Source organism: Ischnura elegans, chromosome 4 (genome assembly GCF_921293095.1).
Source record: "Ischnura elegans chromosome 4, ioIscEleg1.1, whole genome shotgun sequence".
In the NCBI taxonomy this organism is placed as follows: Eukaryota; Metazoa; Arthropoda; class Insecta; order Odonata; family Coenagrionidae; genus Ischnura; species Ischnura elegans.
In genome coordinates this window covers 80,126,021-80,142,680 of record NC_060249.1, presented here as the reverse complement: position 1 = coordinate 80,142,680, position 16,660 = coordinate 80,126,021, and the positions used below count along the sequence as shown (strand labels likewise).

The following is a 16,660-nucleotide window of genomic DNA, read 5'->3' as shown; positions in this document are numbered from 1 at the left end:
TATGAATGGTTTTATATTTTTTCAAGTGGCATGTTGGTTTTAATAAATGTCCCTAGAATATCGTAGTTTAGTGGCTCTCTTAAAAGTTCGACTTCTTACATTTTTGTTAAGAGTGCATTGAAATCAATGCATGGATTGTCCAGTTCCTTGGTAATATTTCTTGCTTGTGTTTAGAGCTTTTGACTGGTGTTTCTGGTAGAAAAACACGATTACAAATCCAATCTATACTAGAGTTGCAGAAATGACTTTCTATCAAGCACATAAAACCCATCGATAGCTCACTCGTCAATAATAGTAAATATGTTAACAATATTCAAGGCAAAAAACGTTCCTTTCACAATTTGCCTTTTGCTTGAAACTCACATCCTAACATTTAGATCGCCAGGACATCAACAAATTGGTCTGAAGCGTACAGTGACAGATGACCTGAAATGAAGCCATGAATAGTGTAGCAGGGTACTGTTTTCTTGAAAAATTGAGTTTTAATGAGGGCAGGCTCCCTAAAATAGCAAGTGAATAAAAGTGCAAGTGAAAAAAACTCAATACTCGCTGAAATTGGATGGAGCATTAAAAAAATTTGATTCAGCTGTAAGTGGACGCTGGGAGTTGCTCTCAAAGTGGTTCAGCAGTAGCTACGGAGTTAAACACTGAACGTAACAATTATTCAGAGTGAGCTCTGAGTTATTTCTCATAGTCTCCTTATCAGATTTGTGTAGTTTGTAGTAAGAAAATGGAGCCCATAATTGGCGGCATACGAGGGGGCATAGGTGGGCATTGAGTAACATGGCAGGCTTTTAGACCACAATGCGTCGTAGGAAGTGTTTTCCATTTCTTACTGGGGAATACTCGTACATAGTATTGTTCAGTGTTTTTTTTTAAGAAAAATTGTGCAAGTAATATCAACATGTAATTATGATTGTGAATAAACCATTTTTGGTGGTCATGGAAAAACTCTACCAACTTGAACTAACCACTTCAATTCACAGTGATGCCCATTCCCATTTACCCCTTTCATTCTATCCATATCCTTACTTTCATCCTTCCCCTCCTCCATTACCTAAAATCTCTTCACCATGGATAGCACTTCTTCGTTCCTTTTCCTCTCCGTCCATCTCACCTTCTCCATTCTTTTTCATACTCACATCTTGATTGCTTTAATTCTTTTCTGCTCCTTCTTTGGTCGGTGTCTAAATTTCGGCACTGTAAAAAGTTACACCCCAATCAGTATAATTGGTAGCTAATAAATATAATTTGTATTAATTGTGCAGTCATCAGCTACCCAACATGGTATAATTTTATCGGATGAAAATTATGAATGTGTAGTTTTGTGCTAGCAGAAATATGATCAGTATCTGTTCAACCACAAGACTGACTCAGGGTAATCATTACTTGAGTATAAGTTCTATTAATGCTGTGAAACCACTTATATGTAAGAATGTGGAGGATATTGACATGCATGATATCACCAGGTGCCAATTACAACTGAGTATAGCATGAAAAATGAAACGAAAAAGGGGAAAGACTAGTTTGACCTCTCAATGAAAGGGGAAAGATAAAATATGTACAAAATGTGCCTTAAAATGACAAAAAATAGGCAAATAAGTCATGTAATCAATGCTTCCGATGGTTTTTTAATTACCGAAAATGTATTTATGGAAACTATTTAGACAATCGAACTTTCGATGAACATGAAGATGTGGGTTAATTACTTACTGATACATACCTGGAATAGATTAAACATTATTAAAATATTTGCCTAGGAAAATTTTAATAACAACTGTTGACCTCTCAATGAAAGGGGAAAGATAAAATATGTACAAAATGTACCTTAGAATGACAAAAAATAGGCAAATAAGTCATTTAATCAATGCTTCTGATGGTTTTTTAATTACCGAAAATGTATTTATGAAAACAATTTAGACAATCGAACTTTCGATGAACATGAAGATGTGGGTTAATTACTTACTGATACCTGGAATAGATTAAACATTATTTAAATATTTGCGTAGGAAAATTTTAATAACAACTGGAATAAATCAAGCCGAAGTAAAGATATTAATTTGGCGCACATTAGTAATTTTGATGTCTCGTGTGATGAGACACACAGAAAACTGTAGGGTAATTTATTTCCCAAGAAAATGCATAGGAATAATAAATGCACCTATCGGAGTACTGTTAAAGATTAAATATGGAGCAATATGCATTGATGGTATATGGTAATCATATGTTAAAGGCATTCTCAGGAAGGTTATTTTTTAGGCAACTTTTAAAATCCTTTTTCAGACGTAAATTCCGATTTTAGTTTCTTCCTTACGTGTGTATTGAAATGCGGATACGTCTCAGTATTTTGTGTACTAGTCAGACTTCTTAGACTATCTATTTCGGAATACCATCAGGTTGAGAATCGCATGACTGAGGACTTACACTAGGATTCGGGGAAGTCATGAAGAATTTAGTAGTAGTGAAGAATGCCTCATTAAGACTTTCGCAGATGGTGGCAGTAGTCAAACTGGCCCTTTCAAGGCACAGAAGGCTTAAGTAATTCCCGAAGTTCGAGCTCAGCCAAAAACATAGTTGCTCGCACTGGCCATGGGGATCGACTTGTGAAAGTGACTATACCTTTGCCTGTTGAGTTTGCACTCTTTTAGTATATTCAGTGTGCTTGCTTACTTAAAATTAATAGTTTGAGGAAATCCCACATTTCCCTTACTGCACTTTTGCTAAGTGCTTTGCCATAAATTTAGATCAGATTGGGTGGAAATATTCAGTACCCCAAAGCTAATCCTGGAGTGTTCCTCCTTAGCTTTTTTGTATTACTAGCAGGCCACCAGGCATTGCTCCAGTAGCATAGTACTCAGAGAAGTGGGAAACTTGGAATTCATAGTCTCATGGCAGGTTTTTTTAGGAAAAGGAAAAATTAGGTATGATGATGGTATACCTTTGTAACAGCAAACAATGGAAAAAACGATTTCTGTATGCCTTGCACGGGATCAGCTTACCCTCTCCTTAACATTCATTTTGTGTGTCCATGCGTGTGTAGACCAAAATGTAGTGTGAACGCATACCCCAGAAAGAAGGTTTACATCAAGTGGATTAATAGGGTGGTTTCCTATTATTTTTTTATTGCCTAAATCGAAATATTATTACTCCTGGAGTACGCGTTTCACTCATGCATGCATCGGTAATCTCAGACGATGTAAAACTCCTATCCTCTCGTGTAGAAACTAGGTCCCTGTGACGTCACGTGGAGTGGAATCGCATGAGCGCCAATCTGGCCTTCTTCAAATGAGGTTAAAATTGACCATTGCCATTCGTTTAAACTGGGATTTCTAAAACCAAATAATTTGTATATTATGAAAACCCTAATGGTGGGTAACGATTAGCAATCAATGCATTTCGTTTTCTTTGATGAATGAAACTACCCTTTTGCGAAGTGTAGAATCCTTCGAGTTATGTTTTCCCATTGAGCGCGTCATGTGGTGTGCCTACCCGACAGGATTACCAACAAAAGAAGTTGTATGACGTGATGTAACAAACATTAATGAGTAAACAACGCAAGGAACACAACAGACACAACCAGAAGTAGCACTGCGGGATTTGGGAGCATGAGCTGCGCCTGCGTAATAACTTTGGTTGCAATCTGTGCAGCCGTATGGAAATGCATAGTGGACAGAAAAACAGACATCTTCTTTTATGTGTATAGATAGCTGAATAGTTGTCATCTTAAAAAAACTGCCACTGAACTTCGGTGAGTATAAGTGGCCTTGTTTTACACCATCTGCACGATACATACCATTGACTCCAACTTTTTAGATGATGTACTTACCTACAAGCAGTTTCATTGCCGAAGGTAATGTGAGTTAATTTTTGCTGGACTATTCTATTTTTTAAATTCATTTTGAGGAATTTCTGAAATGTGGTTTTTATATATTTTTTCCCGTGAAAATATTAAATCTTATGAAGTAGGTAGGAGCTTTTTACAGTTTAATACTATTATTTTCCTTAATTGAACGGTTTCACAGAATAATGCCTGGAGCTATTATATTATTATTATATCCCGATGATAGTTATAGTCCAAAAATACGCTTAAAATTTTATGAATTGTGTTCAGAAAAGAACTTTTGAATCAGTGAGGATGTGGTACATTCTATGGTTGTTATTAATGGAATATGTGTCCCCCCGGGCGCGCATTCGTAGGTTGTCGCGGTATTCATAAATATTTCTGAGCTTGTGTTCACCTCTTGGTGATCACTCACTACGCACTGGTCTCTTTATTTCCTTGCCAGGAAATATGTTAGGCCTGCTGCTCATTTGAGAGGAAGTCGGTCGTGTGTCATCCTCATAGCCGGATATTCCGCGACGTAATCAGCACTCAAGTCTGGCGCTCTTTTACCAAAAAGTTATCTAGTTCTTGTAAGTGAATTCTCCACTCCGCACGTCTAAAGTGTATGGACAGCTGAATCTTAATCGTCGCCGTCGTAGAAGTTGGAAGGATGTTAAACATACGTCGGTTGTTGGCCTGGAGAGCACTTCATCTGGTGTTAGTGCTGCATTTATTGAAATGCTCATTGTTGGCGGAGGCTTCGCTCCCCTTAAGTCACGGTGGTTCGAGTAAGTGCACACTTTTTTTTACGTCTCATCGTACATACGACCGTGGTCTTACCCATTCAGTCTCCTTGAGTGATTTTATAATGGTTAAATGAAAGAAAAAACTAGGTATGTACGTAAATACTCGCTATTGATATCCGTGAAACCCACCCGTGCTTATTCTGAGCTCGATTTCGTCTTGACGGTGCGTCTAGACGCCAGAGGTCCTTTATTAGCTCTAAGAAGTTCGCTAGCGCCACTGGGGTATGTTTTATTATGTTTTTCATATTGTTCTTTCTCATGAAGACTTTATTCCATTCCCGACTCCGGTCTCTTCCAATAGAAATGTGAACAGAATGTGATCCGACGGTTATGGTGCGATGTCGCTGGCACTAGAGCGAGTCACGGTCCATACCACTTATTCTTAGTTTATATGTATGCCATGCGTAAAAAAATACATTTCTGCACGCACAATGGCAGTCGCGGTCCCTGAGTTTGTATCTTTATCACCTTCGAATTATGATTGAATGGATGATTTACTCCAAATTAATTTTTTTCTCGAGGATAATTTTGTATAGTGATGATATGTTTTGTTTGTAAAGACCGGTTTACGCGGGGCACATAATGCGCAATCTGACGTGTAAATGAAGGCGTAGTCAAACTCGCGTCGTGTAAAGCGGTGTATTGTTAGAATGCATATAAGAATGCAAGATCGGAAGATGGCAAAATAGCCCCCTGTTCTAATTTCGTTCGTGCATTGGCGCAATTACACACCATTTTGAGAAATTGATGCAGTTCCAACTTGCACAATTACGTGCCCAGTGTAAAGCGGCCTTAAAACATAATATTCATTGCATTATTGCCTAATGCGGCTAAATATTATTTATAATAATAATTATTTATGTGCCTAAATATTGTTATAAAAATACCCGGAAGGCAAGTGACCGGGGGCCTTATACATTTAAATTTACCTAGAGGTTTGGTATTTGGTTGAGAAATGGCATTTTTGGGATGGGAGTTCATTCTGCTGTTTCTTGCCTCCACTAAACATTTTTTTCGTTGATCTTGCTTTATTGAAATGCTGACGGTTAACTTCCGACGGCCGTCATCGCGTCGTCAAGCCCTCATATTCGTTGTATTCAAGATGCATTTGAGTTTTGCGATAGTATAAAATTACCCGATTCAATAACGATTAAATTATAATGGGCCGATCATCAATTTCAAAGTGTGTACGGGATTTTTATTAAATTGAATGATAAAATGCAATTTTAATTTGATGGAATCATTTTTCTCGAGGAATGTCAAACGAATCGATATCTAGTTTACTTTAAAAGTAAAAAGAGGGGTTTTAAATTTTTGGTTCTAAATCATAAAGGAATCTATTTTAGCTGACTCCACTCATTTCTATATTTTGAGCGTGTGTGGAAGGCTTTAAAATGAAAAGGAAGAGAAATAAAACTCACTGAAGCCTCGGATGATATGATTTTTTCAAATGGGAATTTGCAGGTGACGGGCCATTGGACGGGCCTAGTTAATGGAACGCAAGTGCTAGGTCTTCGTGCATGCTGTGAACTTCACGGAAAAATAATCGCAAACATCTAATGAGCAGGGGTCAGCAACTCGCGGGCCACTTACGATTCTCGACGCAATTTTATGCTGCTAGCAATAATCATTAATACTTTTCTGCTAACAAAAATGCAAGTACAGCCTTTGAATTACTGATGCTAAGTCTTTAGATATAAAAATGTAATAAAGTACTTTGATTTTCGACCAACGCAGCCTTACCAGTTCGAAAAATTCAGCCTGCTTGTATGTGCTACTTTAAATAAGGGGCCTGACGGCATTAAAAGCTGTCGGCCCCTATATCTGGGTTTTAAATTGAAATAGTATATGCTTAATATTCTCCTTTATTCTGGTGCAGCAGTCGCAGAATCATCTTTTAAATAAAATGATGTTAGTTGAAACGTGAGCATGGCCAATAGTTAGTGTCGGGGGTCACAACACCCCTCCCCACAATACTGTAAGCTCCAGAAGAAAGAAACTTTCCTCTTGTAAAACGGAACGAGCTGGGAATAACCCTGTGATGTTCGGGGAAGCGAGTACAACGCTTGTTTAATTTAATATGCTTAACAGTTCGCTTCCTCGTGTAGATTTCTTAAGAATTCTATTATTGGGCGAGGGAAAGGTAGAACAAGGTCAGAGAAGTTGACCCCCTTAAGCCTGACGTATTTATCTACTCCTGCACATGATACAAATGTAATAGTTTTAAATGTGTTCTCCTCAGCAATACCTTTATTAATATTGATATTTAGAATTTATGATGATTCCTTTAATCTACTTCTAAATGCTTTACAGTGCATTTGAAAACTCAGTGATGAAGAATCTGAGCTTTTCCGGTTTCCAACCGGGTCAGGGTCTGCATTGTGTAGGAAAAATCCCGGACCAATCAGAGACCACCTAGGTGAAGGAGGAGGGTATATATATCAAAACACAGCGACATCGGCATCATCAGCCCTGGGGATGTTGGGAAAGTCTCCCAACGAAACGTCGGCCTACAAAATGCAGACCCTGACCCGCTTGGAAACCCGAGAAGCTTTCATCCAAACTCAGTGAATGCGTGAAATCAGTGATGTCTTCCAACTGCTCACCAACGAACTACTGTGGACTCATTTACAACTTCAAGACTTCCATTCGCGTACCCAGGATCAAAACTAGGGTTGGGGGGGGGGGGGGGGGGGGGGAGGGTAAGCCGTAGTCATTCAAGCTGTAACATTTTAGCACAGCAAAGGTTAATTAAACCCAAATTTTAAGAAAATCATGGCAGCGATTTATTAGTTTTTATTATTATTTGCTTGAAAAAATAATGATTTTTATTTTAGTTCCCTTTCTTACACTAATATCATTTTTCTTCAAAAGAAACCTTGTTCAAAACTTTCCTTATGAAATAAATATAATTTCTCTTCTAGGGGGCTGCTCCCTCCTGTTGGGTACGCCCATGCGCAATACCACGTGTTTGTTTTCCCTTAAAATTGAGTGTTTTGGCAGATTAAAGTAGTTGGAGAATTATAATTTATTTATTATAACATCTGCTTGTTTTTATATACATACACAAGTTTCCCGATCATGCGATGAGGTTGGTGGTGTAAATAGTCGGAGGCTATTTTAACGTTTAATTCAATGTCTACGCTATTTTAATATTTTAAATGGTATATCTCTTTTTCCTAACTGCTCATCCGCTCATCACCGCAAGTTCGATATGACTCGTGGATTTTTTTTCTAATTTGAGCATTTTTTAGAAATGATGATAGAACGGACATGTAAGTCTGAAATATTTTTATAATAATTTGCCCATTTTCATAACGTAGCTGGCGCTTGATTTTGTGAAGATTTAACATATTAACTTAAGATAAATTATTTTTTTTTAATTTGATGAAAATCGTGTCGGCAAAACAATCATCTATTGCTATCGAATAACCACGATGTCATGGAGTTCATATATTCATATTCATTTTACATGTGCCTATGAGATTAATGTAAATTGAAAACATACTGTCTCCATCGTACTGACTACGTGTGCATGGCATCATCTCTTCTTGTTGGCCTTGCTGTCATATTTTTTCTGCGGTAGTCGTCAAGTTGTTACCTAGCGGAAATATCGATATCCACTTTTTTCGTTAGTCCAAAAAGTTTTTCTAAGGGGCTAAACGAAAAACTATTTTTAATATAACTTTCTAGAGAAATTCAGAGATTAGCATTTTGTAAAAAAATCATTTCTCGGTTACTAGTGAAGACAAAAAGGTTGGCATTTCTTAAATATAATTGAATTAAAAATATTTTTTGCACATTTTAATGCTGATAGCGGATTAGGACGATGTTGGATTTCAATAGTGTGGTATGGAAGATGAGGTAAGGAGATGGAGACCATGGATAAGCGGACGGTGATACTCGTATTAAAGGTGAACTAAAGCGATTTCCGGCATCTGCGCGTGCGACCAAGATTGAAGAAAAAAAATCTCATCACGTGATCCCTAATGGGTCTGATCGTCTGATTCAGCCAATATCGTTTCTTTACATGTCGTTTTTTATTGGAATTTTTGTTTCACTCAATGCTCACGAAGAAGGAGAAGCGGAATTTTATAACCACCATTCAAACGTCTTTTCATTTGGTAGGTTTTTTTCACTTCTCATAACAAAATTGAAATAATAATGGTTTCCAATGTTGACCTCAGCTTCTGTGCAGCCGGAGCGCTCTTGTAAATGTTTACCTTGTGTGCTGACTCATGTCACCTGAGTGTTTAACAGTAGGATAAGACCCAAATTCTTTTGCAATACCGGACACTAAGGTTCTGTCGATATTTAAGAGGTCGCATCACTCCTATTCACCAGCGTTCTTCGGCCCCTTGGAGATCGTCCTGGATTGCCACGGCACCCACGCGGTCATGTAGGTGAGGGTAGAGATCACCCCAAACCAAGCCAGTGGCGGGGAATTTTTTTCATATTAAGGGGCATCCATTACTTACGTGAAGTGTTTAGGGGGTAGGGGGTCAAGCCGATCTCACGTGGGGGAGAGGTGGGGTCACGATAAGTATCACCTCAAAAAAATTGAAATTTGCAATATTAGTAATCTTAAATACTATTATAGTCTTAAATAAAAATAATGAAACAAATTGTTTTTTAATAAATCCAATGCAATGAAGCATAGATTAACGTACTTAGACTGAAAGCAGGGGCGGATCCAGGATTTATTTCTGGGGGTTACAAGCAAGGCCGTATTCAGGATTTTGTTCCGGAGGGGGGCACAAGGATACCCCATAATACAAAACGAACGCAATGATAACGGGACCGTATTAAAAATCTTACATATTTTTAAGGGTCTGGGGGGTCACGTGCCTCCGTGTCCCCCCCCCCCCCCCCCTAGATCCGCCTATGACTGAAAGTACGCATTTTGAACAATCTCACGTGAGATTAGAGGGAGGAGATCCAGCCAAATCTCACGATATATCACTAAGGAGAAAGGGGGGATCCAAAAATCGTAAAATTTACCTCACATAATTAATGGACGCCCCTTTATGGGTAAACTGCCTGTGTCCCTCTGCATCAAGATGGTTCTTTTGCTATTGCGCAAATGGTTCGCCAGGATTTGAAACCCGGTACCCTTCAATCAGTAGCCTTAGACCAAGTCACTTGGCTAACTCCGTGTGCAAAGCTTTTTGTTTTTACGATTGTTCTGTTTGATCCTGAAAATATTGCTGTAAACTTTTAAATCGACGACAGCAATAATTTCAACGGTTCACTGAATATTTTTGTTTTTACTTCCACAAAGTACCGCCAGATTGTTTCGACTTCATTGATGTGACAACACATTGAGTTCGCTCAACTAGACTTGCATTTCTTTTCTCGTTTTTTCTCGACGCCGGAACCCAGATGTTTGAAATTTTCTATGAAAATGGGCATTTTAATCTTGAATACCGCAATGACTCACGACATCCTTAGTGTATCCCAACCAAGAGTCATGAATTCATAATCCCAGAAATATGAATTTATTAAATAAGGAGAAATAAAGCTCTACGGCCTCTAATCAATACAAAATAAAAAGAGTCTTCACTAGTCGTAAAATTTGGCACCGCTCATCAAATCAAACAACTACTCTACCCGAATAACCCTCCTGTGTCAGTTTACGGGATTGTTGTTTCCTCGCCAGGGACTGCCACAGCCGCAGACACACCACCAGAATGAAACCTTTGTGAGGCTGTAGAGACCTCATTAAGGTAACCTTGGAGCCTTCGTGGGGCTGTTGGGACCCCATTAAGGATGCCGGGTTATTACCACAATCACACTACCTGTGATCTTACGCAGAGCTAATGGGACCCTCCTAAGGACGGCAAGTAATCACACTCACACGCACTAAAAAATTCGCACCACCCAAATAAAACCTTTGCAAGGCTGTAGGGACTTCGCTACGGTGACCGACCTTTTTGAGCGGTTCTTCCTACTGTGTGTGTGAGAGTGAATATTTTTTAGGGCTTGTGCGCATTCGCATTCGTGGCGTTCCTATGGCGTTCCTCCCGCACACTTGCCCTTCACCTTCATCGGGTCATCATGCGTCGTGGTCTGGCCGATTGAGTGTCCCAGTCTTTTTTTTAGGCTGTTCAGTAGATTTATGTCGTCTAATTTAATATCCCCGGTTGCAAATGAATCTGACTGAAAAACCGAGATTTTTACCGGGATAAATACTCGGGATTTAAAAATATCTTTCAAAGTATGGGATGATCCATAGTCATAGCTCGTAATTTACCGGCCCATTTAGCTGTTAGAGAAAGGTCTTTTGTGTTCAGGTGTTAAGGTCTTGTATATTACCACATTAAAAACCCCTCTTCAAGTGCATAGGAACGAGGCTTGTTGAAAGAGAAGGTCACTAGCTGGTGTCAACACCTGACCGTGCCGCAGCGATGAGTTTACCATTTACGAGTAATTCGGTGTCATAATATTTTTTCCGACAAAAAGTTGTTAAGGGTGCATAATGACCATAATTGCATAATTTCCCATGATTTAGAGGCACCTTCGTTTTTTTTTTGATAAACGAAGAGAACTTTGTGAACTGTGAAAAGTATTGGAAAAAGTCTTAAATACTAGGAGGTTTGAAATGAAGTTGGCATGCACATTATGTGTAAATATATGCTTAAGTTAATTCATTCATGCCGTTTTTATGAACAATTTCTCTATTTGGTCCAAAGATGAGTTTAATGGCCTCCAATTACAAAATTATGATCTAAGAGTTGATTACTGAGAAAAATTACAACTGACTTAAAGCAATAAATATTCAAAGTGGTTATGGAGTATATTTCAAGTAGAAATCACTTTAATCCTTGAAAAAAAACATATCGCCGGCCTCGGTGGCGGCGGGGTAACGTCCTCGCCTGCCAAACAAGAGGTCGCGGGTTCGAGTCCCGCCTGGGTAGGTTTCCCCTGTCCAGGGCGTGGTTGTTCGTACGTTTACTTGTTACATTTGTTCAATACCCCGGTGTAAAATGGCCAATAAGAGCTGTATCCGGTGGTTTGAGAATAAAATAAAAAAAAATATATAAGCCCAAAATAATAAATAGTAATCATTACTAGTGGCTCAAATAGTTTTAATCGATTACCAACCATCGCTGACCCTATAGTATCTTGCAGCTACTGGCCATGCAGATGCTCAAAAATAATATCCACAGAGAAGATACGTTTGCATACTGTTTCATTGCTTTCGCGGCTTCTTTTGCCCCTAGAGCTGCATTTCACTTCCTTTCCACCTTTTTTTATAGCAGTTCAATATTTTCTGGGCTTCCATAGTGGAACCCTGAGCTCTCAATTCTCCATCCCCTCGGCTCGTGGATGGAAAAAGAGGGCTCTCGGAACCCTATGGACTTTTGATTAAAAGGTCACCGATCCACATGAAAAAAAGAGAAAGTGGGAGAGTGGTGGGGGTATATATAACTTGTTAGATTTTAGGATTTGTTTACTTCAGCCTTCCATATTTACTTCACTCACTCAGTGAGTCAGCCCAGAGCTCCTTAGGAATATTAGTTTTTACCATGTAAATTTCTTTATTCACCGATGGCTTCTAACCCGAATAACCCTTGCTAGTTGTCTTGTCTTTGGGTGCCTATTCACCGCGTGGTCTTTCCTACATTTTCTCCGCTATTATATTGCTTCGTAAATGCTTTGACTGATGTGGTGGCCAGCTCACCTTGCTCTTCTTTGGGATACGTTGCTTCACACAGCCTTTTCTTCCTCTTCTTCTATATGAATCCTCTTTTATAACTTTGTACGTGCACTCAGTATGTTAGCATCTTGTTTCGTTACTTAGAAATGTATCGTAATTAATAATTATATTTTTATTGATTGCTCTAATTACATTCAATAAAAATATTTGTTTTTAATTTTTATGACTTTTACGCCGATATAATTTCCCAGTTAAGTTTTTAGTTACCCTCTTCCTCTTCTTAACCAGCCTTTATCTGCCCTTCTTTTTTCTCGTCCCAAAGTAACTTCGTATAATTTTAGTTTCTTCGTGCCGGTTACAAGTTTGATCGTGAAGGTGAGTCGGTGATGGCTTAATAATACAAATTTTGTGATAGGTTCTATAGCTACTACTAAAAATTCTGCGGGCCAGCGATTATTGTTTTGACTAAATATTTATGCTGTCGGTCGGAGATCCCACTGGTCTCCACCAGACGAGTGTTTATCTCAGAAACCCACCTCAACAACACCTTGTAGATTTCTGCTTTCTCAGCGCTGTATTGCAGTTCTCTACATAGTTTCCGGGTTAGCTGCGTCGAAGTCGTTTTCCGATGACGCTTGGTAGCCTATGCTGATCACATCTTAAGACCAGGCCTGAGTGCCGATAGATGGAAATGGCCCTCTATATATATCATTCTTAGGGTGGCCTACCAGTGGCGCAACCAATTAGCGTCGAGGACCTCATTTTGCGGGCTCTTGCGAGTTAGTCTTTTCCATGTTGTGTTAAGCCATCATCACTATTGACATCTTCTGTTCGTTTTTCAATTTCAATAGCCTCCCGAATGATGTCTGGGATAATATTTATCTTTAGCAAGGACTAATGCTTTTTGAATTATAATTTGATTTCCGGGATCGCGGTCCTCGACTCGATTGGTCGCGCCACTGGTAGGACACCCTGTGGATGTTTCGGGGGTAAGTGGGAGGGGTTAAACCCCCCAAGCCAACCCCCTCCTACCCCCGCCGCTCGCTACGGCCTTGAACCTACATCTATAACCACATACGACTGAAGCTGCATAGAGCGAATTAGGTTAAAAAAATTAGCGAACGTTGTTTGTTTCGAAAATTATTCTGGTAATCGTCAAGAAACCTCAATTTATTATAGTGCTTTACATTTCATGGGAACCAGGGAGAACTTTTTCCTGAATAAATTTTTATATTATGTCTGATTATCACGAACAAATTCTAAATATAGTTTCCCACATAGGGTCTTTAAAAATGGAGACAAACCGCCATCCGGAATCACTAATTATTTCTGGCGACCAAACTTCCGCTTTTTTTGCCACTTCCTTTCCTTCCTGTACACAATCTTACTAGTAAAATTATTGCTTTACAAAGAAATAAATCAGCAGTAATAACAGTTTTTCGTATGGATTTATTTTTTTCTGGACTGTAAATATCCATTGCTGGAATCCTTTTATGCCCGTAGACTGTAGACCTAGAACTATGGCCGAGGGATAGTTCAAATTAATTGATTCTCATAGATGGAAAATCTCCCTGAAAGTTAGCATTTCACGTAGCTTGCTGCAAAACATATCACAAAATAGATTTTTTTACTATATTTAAGGTTAAATGGTACACTATCTTCAGTTTTTGTTGGAGCAAAGAAGATGCGGAATCATGTGTGAAGTAGCAACCATGGAGTAACCACAGGGAACAAAATTAGATAAATCATATCTGAATTCGCCTGTTTCATGAAGTTAAATCTCTGGAAAGGAAAATTAATGTGAAATCTTTTAATATTTAATTTCCAGTCATCGAGGGAAATTACGGAATGTCAGTTATCCGTCATATTCAAAGTTGTGTAAGACTCTTTGTCTCTTGCTCTTGAGACCGCCGTATGCCTAGGTGTTGTTTTTCTGATGCATTAAAATTTTTTTCAAACCACCGGATACAGCTCTTACTGGCCATTTTATACCGGGGTATTCAACAAATGAAGCAATTTAACGTACACAAACAACAACGCCCTGGACCGGGGAAACCTATCCAGGCGGGACTTGAACCCGCGACCTCTTGTTTGGCAGGCGAGGACGTTACCCCACCGCCAACCAGGCCGGAAAAATGCACTAAATGCACTAAAATGTCTGGAAATTTTGTTTGGTTGCATAAATTTTTCCAAATTTTTAACTAAGAGTATAATTATAATAATAAAATTAAAAAACAAATTACCTCTGGAAGTCAGCCAGTCAGTGTATCGATATTGATAACTGTCCAGATTCCCAACCACTGTGACATTGCAACCCTATTGTATGAGTGGGTAGTGTTTTCAGTGAATATATAGTTTTGGCTCAGAAAGGTAAATTTTGTAATGATGTTAATTTTTCAAGGAAATTATTTTATTGAAATTAAAACAGCAATAAGGATTTTCGTCACTCTGAAATATCTTTACACATACTTCGGATCGTTAATTTTTTTCTCTCCTCATAAATTCCGTATAAATAAATTAACAGCCATAAAATTATCTAAGCTGTTGCATACATCCATAGTTTGTATTAATCGTAAATCTTATCGCTCGAGTCTTGGAATTAGATGTGTCCCGTATCAGGTTTTTGATTGAAATCAGTCGATTCCGGTCAAAAACTCGATGCGTCTACCACCATGGTATAAATTAGGATCCTTTATGCTTTATCTCAATACCGCTTTATCATGGATATTAAATTTGCCAATTCTGTGAATCTATTTTATCGAGTTGTTGATTTTCATATTTGCCCTTTTTTGGTGAAATTCTATCATATTAGATTGGTACCTTTCATCTAGAGCAAATTTAAGGTAGTGGGGCACGCTTTTGACCAAATTACTGTGGAATATTTCAAGACAGTTGGAATGTAATCGAAAATACGGTTTTTAGAGTCGTCGCACCTTCCTAAAGGTCATCTAGCCGCAAGAAAAAACTCAAGGGGGGGCGAAAAAGATATTCTGAGCTACATTCACTTCTATAGTAATGATAAATAATCAAGTCACATTCAAAGTACAAAAAAGTTAAAATTGTGGTTCTGCAATGTTCGGCAATGTGGGCGGCTCCGCAAGCGGGGGTTGGGGCGCGCGCCCTCCGCGCCCCCCATATGTATCCGCCTCTGGTTAGCCGGTAGAGCTCACGGTGATGAAGGGTTAGTTTCTATCACCTTACGTAGAGCCTGCCAGCTACGGGCATCACCTTCTGCGCAGTCATCGTGATGTGCACCTGTAAGTTGAGTAATTAACTTAGCTCAGAGTGTGTACGTAGTGAAATGTAAAAAATATTTGCAATTTCACATAAATTTAGTACTGTACGTCGTACAGTGTACGACCTAGGTTTCAATGTGGCTCGTCATCATGAGGACATGACTTCGTCACTAGCAGTGGCGGATCTATGGGGGAGAGCTAATGGGGCTACAGCCCCCCCCTTGGGTATCCAATTTACACTAGATAGAATGGCGATTTTATTCCGACCCCCACTTAGCCCCCCCCTTCTCCCTAACCTGGATCCGCCATTGACGGACACTAATGTAGTTTTCGTCTCCAATCTATAGCAGTTGATTGGTAGGCACTAGGTGCACATCACTATGACTGTGCGACGTGGTACGTCATCATGAGCGATGAAGTGCCTCGTCGAAACCTAGGTCGTACATTGATAAATTTATGTAGAATTAAAAAGTTTTCACATTCCATCATGTCAAGTCTATTTCATGAAGTCACGCGCGAGACAGCGAATTATAAACGAGTGTGTAATTTTTAGGCATAATAATTATTTAATAACCTTCTTTTTTTTCTAAATTTCCATCTTAATGAGTTATTTGCATGAAATTCACTTTAACGTTTAAAAATTATGGCACGGCTAAATTTATCTGCAGGTAGGTGGTCTATTAACGTCTGGATTTAATTTACATTTTTAGTTATTATTATATCATCTTTATATATTTCATCATCATAAAATCCAGAACATATTCCTTACATGTTTCCATGGAAGAGAATGTCAGGAATTAATCATTACAGGGAAATCTGTCCAGCTTTTACCGTGGATAGTCCCAGTATACTAAAAAAAGTATAGGATTGTTGCCAAGGCATAAAGAAGTGATAAAATCTTTTTAGATCAAATTAATCCCAAATAATTCGATTTTAATATTTCTATAGGCAATTAGGCATTTACAAATTAGAAGCAATCAGAGGTTTGCGCTGAATATGCGCGTTATAAATGCTGAGTCCTTCGCAGGCGGGGAAATTTACTTCTGCAAGGTCTGTCCTTATCCACATCCACGCGCTTCCCGCGGGGACTGCGCTTGCCGATAAGAAGCGATGCCTACGAAAATGGCTCGTAATA

At 38.8% G+C, this 16,660-nt stretch overlaps 1 protein-coding gene across 1 annotated transcript in view; it reads left to right on the top strand.

Annotated features, from left to right (window-relative positions):
• Nucleotides 1–4,338: 4,338 nt before the first annotated feature.
• Nucleotides 4,339–16,660, top strand: part of LOC124157696 — a 33,316-nt gene continuing 20,994 nt past the window's right edge. The window contains exon 1 of the mRNA XM_046532647.1: nucleotides 4,339–4,611. Within this exon, the coding sequence (XP_046388603.1) occupies nucleotides 4,494–4,611 (118 nt within the window). The 5' untranslated portion in view covers nucleotides 4,339–4,493. The remainder of the gene's footprint in view (nucleotides 4,612–16,660) is intronic.